The sequence below is a fragment of the Oncorhynchus keta genome, chromosome 11 (genome assembly GCF_023373465.1).
Source record: "Oncorhynchus keta strain PuntledgeMale-10-30-2019 chromosome 11, Oket_V2, whole genome shotgun sequence".
NCBI classification, from domain to species: Eukaryota; Metazoa; Chordata; class Actinopteri; order Salmoniformes; family Salmonidae; genus Oncorhynchus; species Oncorhynchus keta.
In genome coordinates, this window is record NC_068431.1 from 16031337 (window position 1) to 16049827 (window position 18491).

Here is an 18491-nt window from a genome sequence, read left to right on the forward strand (position 1 = left end):
TTGTAGTTCTTAAAGGACTGTGCAGCTCTGTTGTAGTTCTTAAAGGACTGTGCAGCTCTGTTGTAGTTCTTAAAGGACTGTGCAGCTCTGTTGTAGTTCTTAAAGGACTGTGCAGCTCTGTTTGAGTTCTTAAAGGACTGTGCAGCTCTGTTGTAGTTCTTAAAGGACTGTGCAGCTCTGTTGTAGTTCTTAAAGGACTGTGCAGCTCTGTTTACAATATGAGATGTAGACGCAGGTATAGCCAGGTCTTAGGGATGGTAACAATGATGCATGTTTCAGCCAACTATCACCACAGTGCTGATATATTCTTAGTGTTTAGTCAATGTCTCAAATCTCAACAGGGTCTTGAGCTATTATTTTGAGTGATGGGGGGGCAACTCAAAACCTATTACCACATCCTGACTCAACAGAAAAAACAATGTTTATCATTGACTGGTCCGTGCCACTCTTCTGAGCACTACAAATGGCACTACACAGTTAGAAATGACTCTTGCCTGGTTTCAGACAGAAAGCTACACTGTCTCAATTGGGCTTTGGATCGAAGAAGAATATTGTAACATTTTCAGAGCCGTGCTGTCCAGGTATCAGGATACCCATTTGAAATGTGAAACTGCTCCGCAAAAAGAGCCAACTCCAGAGCCCAAACATCAACAAACAAACAATTTCATGTAACATTCAAATACATACACAGTCAAATTAACAGTTTGGAGTTTTGTACCATAGTTAGGCCTCACCTTAGCAACAGATGTATGTGTTTGGTGGAAATTTGTCCCTGAATATTTATATATTTTATGTTCAAAGTAATTTATAGTGTGACACAGCTGCAAGCTTTTTTTGGTCATTTTATTAGATTTTTTTAACAAACCATTTCCCTCAAAAACCAGAATACAGGAAATGCATAAAGAAAACTCTACAGTTTGAATGTGTTCTAATCTAACTAAGAACAATGTATATCTACAACAGTATCTCTAATGTCAACATCACACCAAGAGGTTCGGTCTACAGGGTCTTGGTTAGAGAAAATGCAATGTACAGTATGTGATCCTGTGCACTCGAAGGCCGGGATTCAATCAGAGGCGCGTTGACGACAAGCACATTGTACCAGTGACAATGAACCTTTTAAAGTACATTTTCCTGATGATCGCGGAGGTCACAGTTACGGTAAATGCTGCAGATGTCATTCAAGAGGAAATTACCTTGTCGACAATGCACCTTTGATTGCTCTGAAATAACATTAGTGTGATGAGCCTCAACTCTCAGGACATGCATATGGAACACTCAGTCCTGATTAAGCCTTTGGTGGTGACTCGTATGAATTATTCTGAAGTTTCTCTGTATTGGTGGCAGGATAGGTACTGTGGTCTGGATGCTTTTTTTATGGTAATTCCTGAAATGTTGTTTTTCCATGACATCTGCAAAATAATTGGGCTTCGAATTGAGCTTTTTGAATATATATTACATATCTCTGCCTCACTCTTTCTGAAATACACACATTTCTCTCAGTGCAACAGTGTTCTAGGAAACATAATCAAGCCTTTGCTTCTGTATCTGCTTGAGTAAACTATTAGCAAATATATAAATCACAAACATGAACAACAAATCTGATTATCTCGGTTTATGTATTTTTTGATAGTGTTGTTTTGCTGTAACTAGCTCGTCGCACACAGCACTCGCCAGTAATACTGCAATAGGAAGAGCTATTCTTTAGGGGAAGTTGGATTTCAGTCATGGAGTGTGATGGAATCAAGCTATAGGGCAGAAACAAGATACATAGGACTTACAATACCTCCATGCTGATGAACAAGATCCTTACAATGCTAGACTTAGTAGACAGAGGACTAGGAGGTCACCGGATCAAAACTAGAAGTAGGTTTACTGTGTGAGATGGAGGGGGAAGAGCTGGTATACTGTACCATATCTAGTCTTTGTACAATAACATGTTTTAATAGGTTTTCTACTGTAGGCTATTAGATATCCACTGTTCTTAGCTAATGGATGGAAACGTGGTCTTTTTTGAAAGTAATTTATGATTTATAGGGTACAACATGTGTTTTAAAGTAACCTATATGTGTTGGTCAGGATGAGAGCTTTTAGAAAAAGCGCACAATAACATTTTCCACAGACAAAGGCAAATAACAGCGAGCAGTGGTTTTGAAAAGGACTGAAAACACATGTATACACTAAAGTCAGACAGACATCTTGTTGTGACTATTTGCAGCACTGGTGAACAACAAACATCTTGAAACCAAAAAGCTTTCCTCTAAAAAAGTGAGCATTGTGCATAGTTAATGTTTTCAAAACGTCATCATTATATCCCTCTCCTGTTACATGTATCTGCAGTGTTACAAGGAAGTGCTATAATGTATAACTCCTCTCAGTTAAGTGCACATAGATCACTGTTGCACTGAAGGGCCTCCCCACGCACCTTCTCCCCGTAAAAATATCACAATAGGATTTTCTTAATATTTTTTTTCAATGACAATTTTTTGTGTATTTTTGTTACAATAACCTAGACATGTGTTCCTCTCACTCAGTCCTAGGGTTGAGTCCACTTATGTCCACATATATCTTAAGTGTGTTGGCCTGATCTCTCTTTCTCTCTCTATCTCTCTCTCTCTGCCCTCTTTCTCATACCTCTCCCACCCACACCACTGTGTTCCCTCTCTTGATGTCTGACACCTCGCAGTGGGGTGTCTTCTGTTTGCCGTTCAACACAAAGAGGGATTCCGCTGAGGGTGTGACCAGGTACTGGCCAAACAGTCCGCTGGACACCACCACTCTGTTGGGCCCCCCCCAGGGCCAGGTGTGGGGTGACAGGGGCTCCTTGAGGCTCTTGAGGACCTCGCTGTGGCCTGACGCCAGGTCAGAGAAAACCAGGTCCATGCCTGAGCCAGAAGCAGCTACCACCGTGTACTGATTGGACTCAGTGAAGGAGGGCTGGAAGACCAGGTCGGACACAAGGAGGGAGGTGTCCAATTCCCGGCTCAGACCCAGCACCCCCTGGAAGGACACTGTCTGAACTCTGACCTTCCCGCTCTGCTGGTCCGGGGTAACGATGTAGCGGCCATTCGGGGACACGTAGGGCTGGCCCGTGATGTTGAGGTTGGGCCCAATGACGGTGTCGGTGACACTGTCGATCAGGAGCTGTGGCTGGGCTGACGAGGGGTCCCTGCTCTGAGACTGGCACTGGATGAAGTAGAATCCACTCAGGTGTGTGTAAGCCATGCTGACGGGCACACAGCTGTAGGTCTTCAGGCTGATGGTTTTGACTCGGTGGAAGGTCTCTAAGTCAATCTTATGCACCGCAGGTTCAGATTTGAGAAAGACGAAGCCAAACCTAAGATGACAAAGTTCAAGGGAAAGGTTAATGGTATGTTTTGGTGATTACAGTGCGGTGAGGATTCTCATTAAAATTCTAATATGCTCTTTTCTCCTCTACTTGGGAGGAATTGCTATGATGAGGTGGTGAGTTCACCACCTGTGTTTAAGGTTAGCGGGACATCCGTACCTGACGTGAGTGATGATGAGGTTGGTTGGAGGAATGAAGAAGTCATCAACCCTCTGGAAGGGGGTGCGGATGGTGTGGTGCACCTCTCCAACACTGGCCTGAGGAATCACCTGGAACAGAGCAAAGAAGAACATGAGAAAAGGAAATATACAAATACAAGTATCACCTACCCAGCCAGAGAACAGTAAGAGAAAGCATGGGTCGGAAACTGTACTTAAACATAACAGCAAAACAGTCACATGTTAATGTTGCCGTATATCCTATTGCAGATAAGGACCTACATAGAGCAGTATAGTTAGGCTTATGCAATATGGCCTCACCTCAAGACCTGATATAGGATTGTATTGGGTAATGGTTGCTTTAGGAGAGACACAGATAAATCTGCTATCTCACTAGTCAAAGGCGTCAGTCTGACGCATCCCATTTCTCATTGGACAACGATCTATCCATCCACTCTCTTTGGACCCCCCCCAGTACGTACATGACACATGCTTCATCAGGTACCCTACATTATCAGGTCACTGTCAAGGACTAGTGGGATGTTTACTGTATATAACCACTGCCTTGTCCATACATTAGACCCCGCAGTAGCCAATCAAATAACTTGTTCTTCCATAACAGTATAGCAGTTTTTCTATTTGTTTGAAATAGATTTGTTTTTCTGTATAGAACTGTCGCACTAAAAGGAGGTAGGCTCTACTTGTCTAAGGAACCCCAGTAAGTCTTACATGCAGAAGGTATTTGTTTAAAAGGGAAAACAACTATAGATACCAGTGGGGGTCAGTGCTGTTTATGATGAGGGAGGATTCTTTTTTTCATGAGCATGGCCTTATTTCTATTACAGCATGTTGGATGACTGTCATTCATACTCCTTCACCCAGTTCAATGTAACATCGATAGGTTTAGGCAACTACATGACACTCAATTTCTCCCTATACCCATCATGAGGCTGCTACAACCTAGCCTATGAATTAAAGTTTACAATGTAGGTGTACACAGGTGGAGAGAAAAATTTGAGACGACAGACAGTGACACATAGACAGATAGTGACACATTCTATACCACCTTGCACGCTCTTTCCTGCATCTAACTTATCTAGGGTGCAATCATTAGTCCAACAGTTGCAAACAAGAGTTTCCATTGGACAAATTCAGTTATTTTTTTTATCACCGTTTCATTTGCTTCCGTTTAAGAAAAGTTTTTCAACAGAATCAGCAGAATGAATACACCCCTGATCATGCATAAACACAGTTCACTTTCATAGCAACCACGTTGTATTACTTCTAGCCTCTATGCGCTCTCCTCCTCTCACCGTTTCCCTTCTTTCGTGGACTTCAATGAACAACACATCAGCTGTATGTGACCAGGTGAAAAAAACTTTCCAAGCCAAACCATGTCATACCGCTACACACAGCCGGCATCGTTGTCCCCATATTAGCTAAAGTAACGTCCTAGTTAACATAGCTAATATAACTAATGCATTAGTAAACCCACTGCTATCATGCAGTAATATTATAGTGTATAGTCAGTAAGCAGTTACTGCAGTGGGCCCAGGTGGCAATAAATTCATAAAACCAAAAGCTTATTTTGACTTGGAAGAGGTCTAGTGTTGTGTTGGATAGTCATAGCCAGCTAGCTAACATACCATACCTCTCAGTTGGATAGTCATAGCCAGCTAGCTAACATACCATCCCTCTCTGTTGGATAGTCATAGCCAGCTAGCTAACATACCATCCCTCTCTGTTGGATAGTCATAGCCAGCTAGCTAACATACCATCCCTCTCTGTTGGATAGTCATAGCCAGCTAGCTAACATACCATCCCTCTCTGTTGGATAGTCATAGCCAGCTAGCTAACATACCATCCCTCTCTGTTGGATAGTCATAGCCAGCTAGCTAACATACCATCCCTCTGTTTGAGCCCGATGTTTGAGTAACTAAAGTAGTGAGCTGCATTTACTAGTAAGTGAAAACTGATAGTAAAAAAATTACTCTCTCTCTCTCTCTCTCTCTCTCTCTCTCTCTTGCTTCTTCATTTTTGAAGAAATTAATTTGTTGAAAACTGTTCAACTATTGTCTTTCTCTCACTTTGAGTCAACTACTCACCACATTTTATGCACTGCAGTGCTAGCTAGCTGTAGCTGACACTTTCAGTACTAGATTTGTTCTCTGATCTTTGGTTGGGTGGACAACATGTCAGTTCATTCTGCAAGAGCTCTGATAGGTTGGAGGGTGTCCTGCGGAAGTTGTCATAATTACTGTGTAAGTCTATGGAAGAGGGTGTATTTATTATGGATCTCCATTAGCTTGGCACTCTTCCTGGGGTCAAGCAAAATTGAGGCAGTTTATACAATTTTAAAACATTACAATACATTCACAGATTTCGCAACACACTGTGTGCCCTCAGGCCCCTACTCCACTACTACCGCATATCTACAGTACTAAATCTGTGTGTGTGTGTGTGTGTGTGTGTGTGTGTGTGTGTGTGTGTGTGTGTGTGTGTGTGTGTGTGTGTGTGTGTGTGTGTGTGTGTGTGTGTGTGTGTGTGTGTGTGTGTGTGTGTGTGTGTGTGTGTGTGTGTGTGTGTGTGTGTGTGTGTGTGTGTGTGTGTGTGTGTGTGTGTGCGTGTGTCTGTGCTAATGTTTGTGTTGCTTCACAGTCCCCACTGTTCCATAAGGTGTTTTTTTTAAATCAGTTTATTTAAATCAAATGTTACTGCTTGTGTCAGTTACTTGATGTGGAATAGAGTTCCATGTAGTCATGGCTCTATGTAGTACTGTGTGCCTCCCATAGTCTGTTTTGGACTTGGGGACTGTGAAGACACCTCTTGTGGGTGTCCGAGCTGTGTGCCAGTAGTTTAGACAGACAGCTCGGTGCATTCAACATGTCAATACCTCTCATAAATACAAGTAGTGTTGAAGTCAATCTCTCCTCCACTTTCAGCCAGGAGAGATTGACATTCATATTATTCATATTAGCTTTCTGTGTACATCCAAGGGCCAGTCGTGCTGCCCTGTTCTGAGCCAATTGCAATTTTCCTAAGTCCTTTTTTGTGGCACTTGACCACATGACTGAACATTAGTCAAGGTGCAACAAAACTAGGGCCTGTAGGACCTGCCTTGTTGATAGTGTTGCATTGAAGTCAATGTACCAAGAGGAGGACGGCTACACCATGGTGCTACCCTACAGAGTGCTGCTGAGGCTACTGTAGACCTTTGTTGTAAAACAGTGAGTTTTAATCAATTCTTTGGTGACATTTGAATACATTTAGTATAATTTTTATCTAAAAAAGATATATCTTTCAATGTTTTAAAAAATTTCATTTTTTGAAATTTACTGAGGAGGATGGTCCTCCCCTTCCTTAGAGGAGCCTCCACTGATAGATACTAATCTGAAGCCTGTGCCATCCTCACTAAAGCGCTAACACCATCACATTGTCAGTGGTGGGCCAGATTTAGGATTTTGCTGTCTTCTTGTGAGTGAACTACTCGCAGAGAAAATAACACTAGTTATTATACTCCCTTTGCCACCGCAGTCTACATAGCTACAGAGCCCCTCATATCAGCTCTGCTCATAACCGACTTTTAAAAATCAGATACCCCTTGTACTTCTAACCCCTACAGGGTTTGAAGAGAAACCTTGTTAAAAAAAGGGCATTAGAATTGTTACATTGTTACAAAGGTCCAGAGTTAATGATCGGACTCACACATAATGTGCTCTCACACGCTCAGGGTGTTCGGAAACTCATACCATCACCCTGTCATCGCTCATCCTAATGGATCATACGCACCGTGTTACACAGTGTTACTGTGTTTTTACCTCAGCTGTTATTCTCTCTACTGTATTACTCCTACTGTACTTTAATACCTGAAGGGGAATTGGTTTGTACTGACTGAGTGGCTTTTATATTGAACTGCACTCATTTCAAGGCAGACTGGTGAATCTCAATGCTATTAAGAAATGCTTTATCTCCTATAGGTCCCCACTTTACTAGGAATATTACACTGTAGTATAAGGGTGAAGTAATGTGAAACGGGATCTTAAATCAAATCAAATACAATTTTTTTTTATTTGTCACATATTTCGTAAAACACAAGGTGTAGACTAACAGTGAAATTCTTTCTTATGGGCCCTTCCCAACAATGCAGAGAGAAAAAATATAGAAAAATAATAACAGGAGGAATAAATACACAATGAGTAATGATGACATGGCTATATACACTGGGTACCAGTACCGAGTCAATGTTAGGGGTAAGTGGTAATTGATGTAGATTTGTACACATAGGTAGGGATAAAGTGACTAGGCAACAGGATAGATAGTATACTGTAGCAGCAGCGTATGTGATGAGTCAAAAGAGTTAGCGCAAAAAGGATCAGTTGAGAATGTCCTGGTAGCTATTTGGTTAACTATTTAGCAGTCTTACAGTATGGCTTTGGGTAGAAGCTGTTCAGGGTCCTGTTGGTTTCAGACTTGGTGCATCGGTACCACTTGCCGTGCAGTAGCAGAGAGAACAGTCTATGCCTTGGGTGGCTGGAGTCTGCCAATTTTTAGGGCCTTCGCTGACACCGCCTGGTATAGAGGTCATGGATGGCAGGGAGCTCGTCCCCAGTGATGTACTGAGCATTACGCACTACCCTCTGTAGCACCTTGTGGTCGGATGCCAAACAGTTGCCATACCAACTGTGTTGGTGTGTGTGGACCATGTGAATTCCTTAGTGATGTGGACACCGAGGAACTTGAAGCTCTCGACCCGCTCGACTATAGCCCTGTCGATGTAGATCGGGGCGTGCTCGGCCCTCCATTTCCTGTAGTCCACGATCAGCTCCTTTGTCTTGCTGATGTTGAGGGAGAGCTGATGTCCTGGCACCACACTGTCAGGTCACACTGTCAGGTCCTATAGGCTGTCTCATCGTCATCAGTGATCAGGCCCACTACAGTCGTGTCATCAGCAAACTTAATAACGCAGTCGTGGATAAACAGGGAGTACCGGAAGGAACTAGTCAAGCACCCCTGAGGGGCCCCCGTGTTGAGGGTCAGCGTGGTGGATGTGTTATTGCCTACCATCTCCACCTGAGGGCGGCCCGTTAAGAAGTCCAGGATCCAGTTGCAGAGGGAAGCGTTCAGTCCCAGGGTCCTGAGGTTAGTGATGAACTTGGTGGGCACTATGGTGTTGAATGCTGAGCTGTAGTCAATGATCAGCATGAGCAGCATGAACAGCATTCCTACATAGGTCTCTTGTCCAGGTGGGGGAGGGAAATGTGGAGTAATGAGATTGCATCATCTGTGGATCTGTTGGGTCGGTATGCGAATTGCTGCAGTGGGTCCAGGGTGTCTGAGATGATGATGTTGATGTGAGCCATGACCAGCCTTTCAAAGCATTTCATGGCTACAGATGTGAGTGCTACGGAGCAATAGTCATTTAGACAGGTTACCTTGGCGTTCGTGGGTACATGAACTTTGGTTGGCTGCTTGAAATATGTAGCTATTACAGACTGCTACAGTTATGATGTGTATATAGTGCTTTTTCTATTGTTGTTTTTATTACCATTTTCATTTTTTCATTTAATTTTGTCCTGCATGTTGGAGCTCGGAGGCGGATATTTTCACTGTACCCTGCAATCACACCTGCAACTCTGTACATGTGAATATTAAACACTCTGAATCTGATTGGGTCAGGGAGAGGTTGAAAATGTCAGTGAAGACACTTGTCAGCTAGTCAGTGCATGCTCTAAGTACGCGTCCTGGTAATTTGTCTGGCCCAGTGGCCTTTTGAATGTTAACCTGTATAAAGGTCTTACTCACATCTTCTATGGAGAGCGAGATAACACAGTTGTCCAGAACAGCTGGTGTTCTTATGCAAGGCTTAATGTTGCTTGCCTCGAAAGCGAGCATAGAAGGCATTTAGCTCATCTGGTAGGCTCACATCACTGGGCAGTTCACGGCTGGGTTTCCCTTTGTAATCCATGATCTTGCCACTGTAATATGTTGTAAGCTCATGTCACCATGTTTCTAAACCCTAGTGTTAGCATACCCCACATTCTCTTTCACCTCCGCATAATTTGCTGTCTCTGACTAGCCAGGATCGGCACGTGCATACGTCGACAGTGAGACTAGTCTGAGAGTAAGAAAGGTCACTGTGGGGACGATGTCGCCGATGCACTTATTAATGAAGCTGGTGACTTATGTGGTAAACTCCTCAATGTCATCATCCTCCATCAATCCTGTCTGGTCTGCATTTAAGCTACATTCTCTTAAGCTACATCCTCCCTTCTCAGCTTCCCTGCTCCTTTATTAGTCTTATCTAATGGATTGTCAATCTCACTCTGATGTTTGCTTAGAGATATTGAGCAATTAAAAAAGGAGGTGTTTGACATTTTGAATTGCCTCCAGTGGAGACACACAGCAGGACTGTTGATGCTCACGTCAATTTCTTGTATTCCAAATAATAATGACATTATCAAGCCATTTATTTGTGGTGCGATCCATATGCCTTACAGCCAGTTATGCAGATTGCCTGAAATTGCATTCTAGACTGAATGATTCAAGCCTCGTTTTGTAATTATTCATTACTATTGAGCGACTACAGAACACCAGGCATGTTTTAGTAGTTCTGACAATGCACCTGAACACTTCTGCAGAGCAGTCTGAGACTATACAACAATTTGAAGAATTGATGAAATAAGCAGAAAATCACTTTGTTTGAGACAGCAACGCTGTTTTTAAAAGGCACTTTTCTATCTCTTTCCTTGGGACCCATTGCATCCCACTTGGGCAGGGGAGTGAGAACACATTAGGATTTCACAATGAGGCCAAACTGACAAGCGTTCCATCCTCTCCCTTGCTAATAAGACGTTTCCTCCTCTCCACCAACCGACTACTGACAAACAGTGTTCTCACAACCTTTTAATAGGATAACAACCTCCAAAGGAAGAGGAAAATAACAATAAACATGTTGTGTCTGTTGCAAAATGACAAAGTAATCCCTTGACAGTTGTAGTATATGGAGCTGTGTTGCTGTCCTCTATTACCTCAACCCTATAAACATTATGATGGCTCTCCCAGAAGCATAAGCCAGCTCTGAGCTCAGGGCTCCCATTGGCCAAACCTCCTGTGGGCCTGAAACACATCCACACCTGTGATCATCCATCATGTGTGAAGTCTCCAACACATCCTCTCCAAAGGGACTGGATCACACGCCTACAGTGTGAAGTCTCCAACACATCCTCTCCAAAGGGACTGGATCACATGCCTACAGTGTGAAGTCTCCAACACATCCTCTCCAAAGGGACTGGATCACACGCCTACAGTGTGAAGTCTCCAACACATCCTCTCCAAAGGGACTGGATCACATGCCTACAGTGTGAAGTCTCCAACACATCCTCTCCAAAGGGACTGGATCACACGCCTACAGTGTGAAGTCTCCAACACATCCTCTCCAAAGGGACTGGATCACACGCCTACAGTGTGAAGTCTCCAACACATCCTCTCCAAAGGGACTGGATCACATGCCTACAGTGTGAAGTCTCCAACACATCCTCTCCAAAGGGACTGGATCACGCCACGCCATACAGTGTGAAGTCTCCAACACATCCTCTCCAAAGGGACTGGATCACATGCCTACAGTGTGAAGTCTCCAACACATCCTCTCCAAAGGGACTGGATCACACGCCTACAGTGTGAAGTCTCCAACACATCCTCTCCAAAGGGACTGGATCACACGCCTACAGTGTGAAGTCTCCAACACATCCTCTCCAAAGGGAGGGACTGGATCACATGCCTACAGTGTGAAGTCTCCAACACATCCTCTCCAAAGGGACTGGATCACACGCCTACAGTGTGAAGTCTCCAACACATCCTCTCCAAAGGGACTGGATCACACGCCTACAGTGTGAAGTCTCCAACACATCCTCTCCAAAGGGACTGGATCACACGCCTACAGTGTGAAGTCTCCAACACATCCTCTCCAAAGGGACTGGATCACACGCCTACAGTGTGAAGTCTCCAACACATCCTCTCCAAAGGGACTGGATCACACGCCTACAGTGTGAAGTCTCCAACACATCCTCTCCAAAGGGACTGGATCACATGCCTACAGTGTGAAGTCTCCAACACATCCTCTCCAAAGGGACTGGATCACACGCCTACAGTGTGAAGTCTCCAACACATCCTCTCCAAAGGGACTGGATCACATGCCTACAGTGTGAAGTCTCCAACACATCCTCTCCAAAGGGACTGGATCACACACCTACAGCGCCACAGCTGTGAATTTCAGTTTGCTGACTGGTAAATATTGTAAAACATACATATATTAATTAAATAGTCACACAAACAAATACTCACTTATACACACGTACGCATAGACCAGCGAATGGACCAAGATAGAGTAACACACTCACCTGCGCGCACCACACACCAATAACTCCTTACCTGTAAGGTTGGGTGGGACTTCTCCATGCTGCCCCAGCTTAGAACCCAGACCTGGTCATGTGACTTGTCATAGAGCAGCTTCACCGGGAAAGGGTCTGTCTCTACCGCCTGAAGAGAGAGAGAGAACGATCTGAGAGACAAGGCAAGAAAGGCCTTTTATGCCATCAAAAGGAACATACAATTTGACATACCAATTAGGATCAGGCTAAAAATACTTGAATCAGATATAGAACCCATTGCCCTTTATGGTTGTGAGGTCTGGGGTCCGCTCACCGACCAAGAGTTCACAAAATGGGAAAAACACCAAATTAAGACTCGGCATGCAGAATTTTGCAAACATATCCTCAGTGTACAACGTAAAACACCAAATAATGCATGCAGAGTAGAATTAAACCGATACTTGCAAATGATCAAAATCCAGAAAAGAGCTGTTCAATTCTACAACCACCTAAAAGGAAGCGATTGCCAAACCTTCTATAACAAAGCCATCACCTCATCAAACTACAATGCTATTTGGCCCTAAAACAGAGATTTCACAGTGGCAAAATACCTGACCCAAACTTAAGAAAAGCTTTGACTATGTACAGACTCAGTGAGCATAGCCTTGCTATTGAGAAAGGTTGCTGTAGGCAGACCTGACTTTCAAGAAAAAAACAGGCTATGTGCACTTCTAACCTCCTGCCAAATGTGGGACCATATTAGACACATATTTCCCACATATTTCCCTTAGATTACACAGACCCACAAATAATTGATAAACTCCCATATCTATTGGGTGAAATACCACAGTGTGACATCACAGAAGCAAGATTTGTGACCTGTTGCCACAAGAAAAGGGCAGCCAGTGAAGGACAAACACCATTGTAAATACAACCCATATTTCTGTTTATTTATTTTCCCTTTTGTACTTTAACTATTTGCGCATCGTTATTTTGGCTGTTTTTTATTATTTATTGTTGATTTCACTTTTGTTGATCCATTTCACTTGCTTTGGCAATGTAAACATATATTTCCTATGCCAATAAAGACCCTTTAATAGAATTTAATTGAGAGAGAGAGAGAGAACCGGGAAAGAGAGAGACATTTATTTGACCCTTATTTTCCCAGGTAAGTTGCCTGAGAAAACATTGTTATTTACAGCAACAACCTGGAGAATAGTTTACTGGGGAGAGGAGGGGGGAACGAAATAAAGAAGAGAGAGAGACACACAGATGGGGACTCAACACTGGATCGGGTGTCAACAGGGAGGAATAACACAAACAATGAACCGCTCCCATGGACATGCAGCGGGCCATGGGACGACCCCCCTCCCTTCCCCAATCGCTACCCCAGTGAAACACCACAGAGGCTCAGTAATGGGAGGTCAGCCTATTTATTTTCAACTGGTGAGGTATGTGTCGAAAGCCCTCCCGCTGCCAGACCCTCAGAGAATGGGGGGGCTCTGACCATCATGCTGTCACTCACATGTCAGAGGAGGGTAGCGGGAGGGGTTATTGTACCAAACAATGAGACTTACAGGCAACTGACCACTCACCCCAGCACTCAGTATACTCCTAGTTTGTTATAGACACAACACTCATTCACTATCATGTCACTGTTTTTTAAAGCCATTTTTTTCAGCCTTTCTCCTGCTAAATAGTTCTAAAATGTAATTCTTCATTTATTTTATCTTTATTTAACTAGGCAAGTCAGTTAAGAACAAATTCTTATTTTCAATGACTGCCTAGGAACAATGACTGCCTAGGAACAGTGAGTTAACTGCCTGTTCAGGGGCAGCTCGGGGATTTGAACTTGCAACCTTCCGGTTACTATTCCCACGCTCTAACCACTAGGCTACCCTGCCGCCCCATGGTGGTGCAGAGGTCTAAGGCACTGCATCCAAGTGCTTGAGGCGTCAATACAGACACCCTGGTTCGAATTCAGGCTGTATAACTGGCCGTGATTGGGAGTCCGATGGTGCGGCGCTCATTTGGCCCAGTGTCGTCCGGGTTTGGCCGGTGTAGGCCGTCATTGTAAATAAAAATCTGTTCTTAACTGACTTGCCTAGTTAAATAAAGGTAAAATAAACATAGTTCATTATCTTTTATCATGCAGCGTGACAGCAAATGAAAATGACTGTTTTGTAACTGTTGTTAAGGAAATACATGATCAGAATAAGGGTGTTATTTTTCACTGTTTTAAAAAAGAAAAAGCCTTCCTGAAACGTCTGTGTCGACTGGAGATGGCTGCAAGGGATGGAGGGAGGGAAAGGGAGGTAGAGAGAGATGGAGGAGGTGAGAGAGGTAAGGAGAGATGGCGGGAGGGAGAGGGAGGTAGAGAGAGATGGAGGAGGTGAGAGAGGTAAGGAGAGAGATGGCGGGAGGGAAAGGGAGGTAGAGAGAGATGGAGGAGGTGAGAGAGGTAAGGAGAGATGGCGGGAGGGAGAGGGAGATGGAGGAGGTGAGAGAGGTAAGGAGAGAGATGGCGGGAGGGAAAGGGAGGTAGAGAGAGATGGAGGAGGTGAGAGAGGTATAAGGAGAGATGGCGGGAGATGGAAAGGGAGGTGAGAGAGGTAAGAGAGATGGCGGGAGGGAGGAGGTAGAGAGAGATGGAGAGGTAAGGAGAGAGATGGCGGGAGGGAAAGGGAGGTAGAGAGAGATGGAGGAGGTGAGAGAGGTAAGGAGAGAGATAGCGGGAGGGAGAGGGAGGTAGTGAGAGATAGAGGGCGGGAGAAGTAGGTAGAGAGAAAGGCATGATGTGCCCTCACACACCAGTAAGGGTATGGAGAAGTGTGGCAGAGCTTGGCGATTGAGAGGAAAACACCAGCTTCTCTGTTTTCAACACTCTTCATTACCCTCCACCCCACCTCTCTCTCTCTCTCTCTGCTCCCCTCCCCCTCCCTCTCTGCTCTCTCTCTCTGCTCCCTCTCTCTCCTCCCTCTGCTCCCTCTGCTCCCCCCCCTCTCTCTCTGCTCCCTCCCTCTCTCTCTCTCTCTGCTCCCTCCACCTCTCTCTCTCTCTGCTCCCTCTCTCTCTATCTGCTCCCTCCACCTCTCTCTCTCTCTGCTCCCTCTCTCTCTCTGCTCCCTCCCCCTCTCTCTCTCTCTGCTCCCTCTCTTTCCCTCTCTCTGCTCCCTCTCTTTGCTCTCTTTCTTTCTTTCTCTCTCTGTTTTCAATCTCCCTCTCTCTTCTTGTGGTAAAAATAATGACTTTCATTCAAGCCATCATCCCACTGTTGGTGGAAGCTTCGGGGGACGGACCTCTAAACGGCTTATAGAGAAGATTAATAAAACCAACCAACCTGCACCACTTTCTGGGCCTGGGTGTCGATGAGCAGCAGGCGTTTCTGAAGGGGCTGGGTGACGTAGATGTATTTATCCCTCACACTGACCGCTGAGGACCATGAACAGTGCTGCGGAGACACACCTTCACTTTTAGGGCACATTTCCTCCTGGAGAAAGAACGGGATGGAGGGAGAGAAAGAAGGAATGAAGAAGAAGAATTGTGAATCCACACAGTTAATCACTCCACACACTGGACCATATTCGAAGAGTGGCCCTCTCTCTCTCACGCATATGGCAGAGAAAATGCTGTTTACAGCAGCAATGGGCTAACACATGACTTATTGAGTTTGTATCGATCTGTAATACAATTACAGCAACCAGTAAAACTTCAATCCCTCAGAGAAACAAGCCACTTTTATCAACTAAAGCCCATTGCTTTGGGAGAGTGATGTTCTCTAGTATATTACAGACGTGCAGGGTTACTGTGAGCTATTGACCTGGGGTCTTTGACTAATGGACATGAGTAATCCTATAACATTTAGTGAATGGAGGGCACATTTACTAGCAATGTATTGTAGTGTATACAATACATTTTGTATTGTATTGTAGTGGAGTGTGGGGGGGGGGATGTGTGTACCTCTGTATATCTGTAAGAGTGAGGCTTTGTCCATATGTATTGGTAGTACATCTTCAATATCATCTCAAGTCATAAAAAGTCCCAAAACACCTACATCATTATCTTCTACAGCCAGTACATAGATTGACGGGAAGACTTACATAGCTGGCCACGATCCTCTCTGTGTGCTCAATGTGTTTACGTATCTCACACTCGCTGGGCTGTAGCACGGTGATGCCCTCATCAGAGAACACATAGAACATGTTTCCCACGCTCAAACCTGGAGAGTTAGGAAATCAAAAGAGCTTCTGCTGACGTTTTCACATTCAAAAGCCATACAGAAAATACACAGACCCTGTTAGCAGCCCCTGAACTAGTCAATGACTGATGGAGTTGTCAGGCATTTTCAGTGCAGAGTCAGTGACTGTGAACAACATGTTTAGCGACCGCCTTTGGAAACTTGATGGCCGCTATGATCCCGAGACCCAACATAATTAGACAACAGCTTGATGCTTACAGGGACAAGGACATGCAGCAAGGCTGTTTATGCTGTGGAAAAGCATATTGTGTTGGGATGGCAGGTAACATTGTATAGGATAACCAGATACAATCAAAACCTTGAGTGCTGCTGACACGATCATGATGTAACATTACGGCTGGTGATACTGTCTGTGTACAATCAGTATCAGGGCTGGACAAGATTCAAACAACGGGCCTCTCTCTACTCTCTAATCAGCCATAATTATTCTCATACACATGTTGTGGTGTCACAACTAGAGAATAGAAGAAGAGTTATGTGTGCTGAAATGTGGTCCAGCCCAGTATAAAAACTGGATTTTTGTTATATTTTCATGGTCAAGTCTTGTGAAATAACGTTTTCAGCAAGAAAATATACACATAATGAATATACAAAATGAACAAACATTCAGAGGAATATTGGTCCATTATAGAAGTGAATTGAAAAAAAACTGGTACAAAGTGTTATACAACAGTATATTTCAGTACCTTCCTCCCTCCACAGTATGTTTGCAACTGCAGCATCAGCATCAGAATGACAGAAGAGAGAGGGAAAGAGGGAGAAAGAGAGACAGAGCCATGGAAAGAGGGAGAAAGAGAGACAGCGAGAGGGAAAGAGGGAGAAAGAGAGACAGAGGGAGAAAGAGAGACAGAGAGACAGAGGGAGAAAGAGAGACAGAGAGAGGGGGAAAGAGGGAGAAAGGGAGACAGAGAGAGTGAAAGAGGGAGAAAGGGAGACAGAGACAGGGAAAGAGGGAGAAAGGGAGACAGAGACAGGGAAAGTGGAAGAGAGGGAAAGAGGGAGAGAGGGAGACAGAGAGACAGAGAGAGGGAAAGAGGGAGAAAGGGAGACAGAGAGAGGGAAAGAGGGAGATAGGGAGACAGAGAGAGAGAGGGAAAGAGGGAGAAAGTGAGACAGAGAGAGGGTGGGTGGGAGAGAGAGAGACAAAGAGAGGGAAAGAGGGAGAAAGAGAGACAGAGCGAGGGAAAGAGGAAGAAAGAGAGACAGAGGGAAAGAGGGAGACAGAGAGACAGAGAGAGGGAAAGAGGGAGAAAGGGAGACAGAGAGAGGGAAAGAGGAAGAAAGAGAGACAGAGGGAAAGAGGGAGACAGAGAGACAGAGAGAGGGAAAGAGGGAGAAAGGGAGACAGAGAGAGGGAAAGAGATAGAGATAGGGAGACAGAGAGAGAGAGGGAAAGAGGGAGAAAGTGAGACAGAGAGAGGGTGGGCGGGAGAGAGGGAGACAAAGAGAGGGAAAGAGAGAGAAAGAGAGACAGAGAGAGGGAAAGAGGGAGAAAGAGAGACAGAGAGAGGGAAAGAGGGAGAAAGAGAGACAGAGAGAGGGAAAGAGGGAGAAAGAGAGAGAGAGAGAGAGAGAGAGAGAGAGAGGGAAAGAGGGACAAAGGGAGACAGAGAGAGGGAAAGAGGGAGAAAGAGAGACAGAGAGAGGGAAAGAGGGAGAAAGGGAGACAGAGAGAGGGTGGGCGGGAGAGAGAGACAAAGAGAGGGAAAGAGGGAGAGAGGGAGACAGAGAGAGGGAAAGAGGGAGAAAGAGAGAGAGAGAGAGAGAGAGAGAGAGAGAGAGAGGGAGAGAGAGAGGGAAAGAGGGACAAAGGGAGACAGAGAGAGGGAAAGAGGGAGAAAGAGAGACAGAGAGAGGGAAAGAGGGAAAGAGAGAGAGAGAGAGAGAGAGAGAGAGAGAGAGAGAGAGAGAGAGAGAGAGAGAGAGAGAGAGAGAGAGAGAGAGAGAGAGAGAGGAAAGAGAGACAGAGAGAGGGAAAGAGGGAGAAATGGAAAGAGGGAGAGAGAGAGAGAGAGAGAGAGAAAGGGAAAGAGGGAGAGAAAGGGAAAGAGGGAGAAAGAGAGACAGAGAGAGGGAAAGAGGGAGAAAGAGAGACAGAGAGAGGGAAAGAGGGAAAGAGGGAGACAGAGAGAGGGAAAGAGGGAAAGAGGGAGACAGAGAGAGGGAAAGAGAGAGAGAGAGAGAGAGAGAGAGAGAGAGAGAGAGAGAGAGAGAGAGAGAGAGAGAGAGAGAGAGAGAGAGAGAGAGAGAGAGAGAGAGAGGAAAAGAGGGAGAAAGGGAGAAAGAGAGAGGGAGAAAGGGAGACAGAGAGAGGGTGGGCGGCAGAGAGAGAGACAAAGAGAGGGAAAGAGGGAGAGAGA

General features: G+C 44.8%; 1 protein-coding gene across 1 annotated transcript in view; it reads right to left on the reverse strand.

Annotated features, from left to right (window-relative positions):
* Positions 1-246: 246 nt before the first annotated feature.
* The window catches only part of LOC118390648 (follistatin-related protein 4-like), a 294535-nt gene continuing 276290 nt past the window's right edge, over positions 247-18491 (reverse strand). Inside the window, exons 11-16 of the mRNA XM_052529604.1 lie at positions 16818-16844; positions 15974-16092; positions 15214-15363; positions 11935-12042; positions 3509-3618; positions 247-3337 (exon numbers count right to left, since the gene is read on the reverse strand). Coding sequence (XP_052385564.1) covers positions 2629-3337; positions 3509-3618; positions 11935-12042; positions 15214-15363; positions 15974-16092; positions 16818-16844 — 1223 coding nt within the window. The 3' untranslated portion in view covers positions 247-2628. The remainder of the gene's footprint in view (positions 3338-3508; positions 3619-11934; positions 12043-15213; positions 15364-15973; positions 16093-16817; positions 16845-18491) is intronic.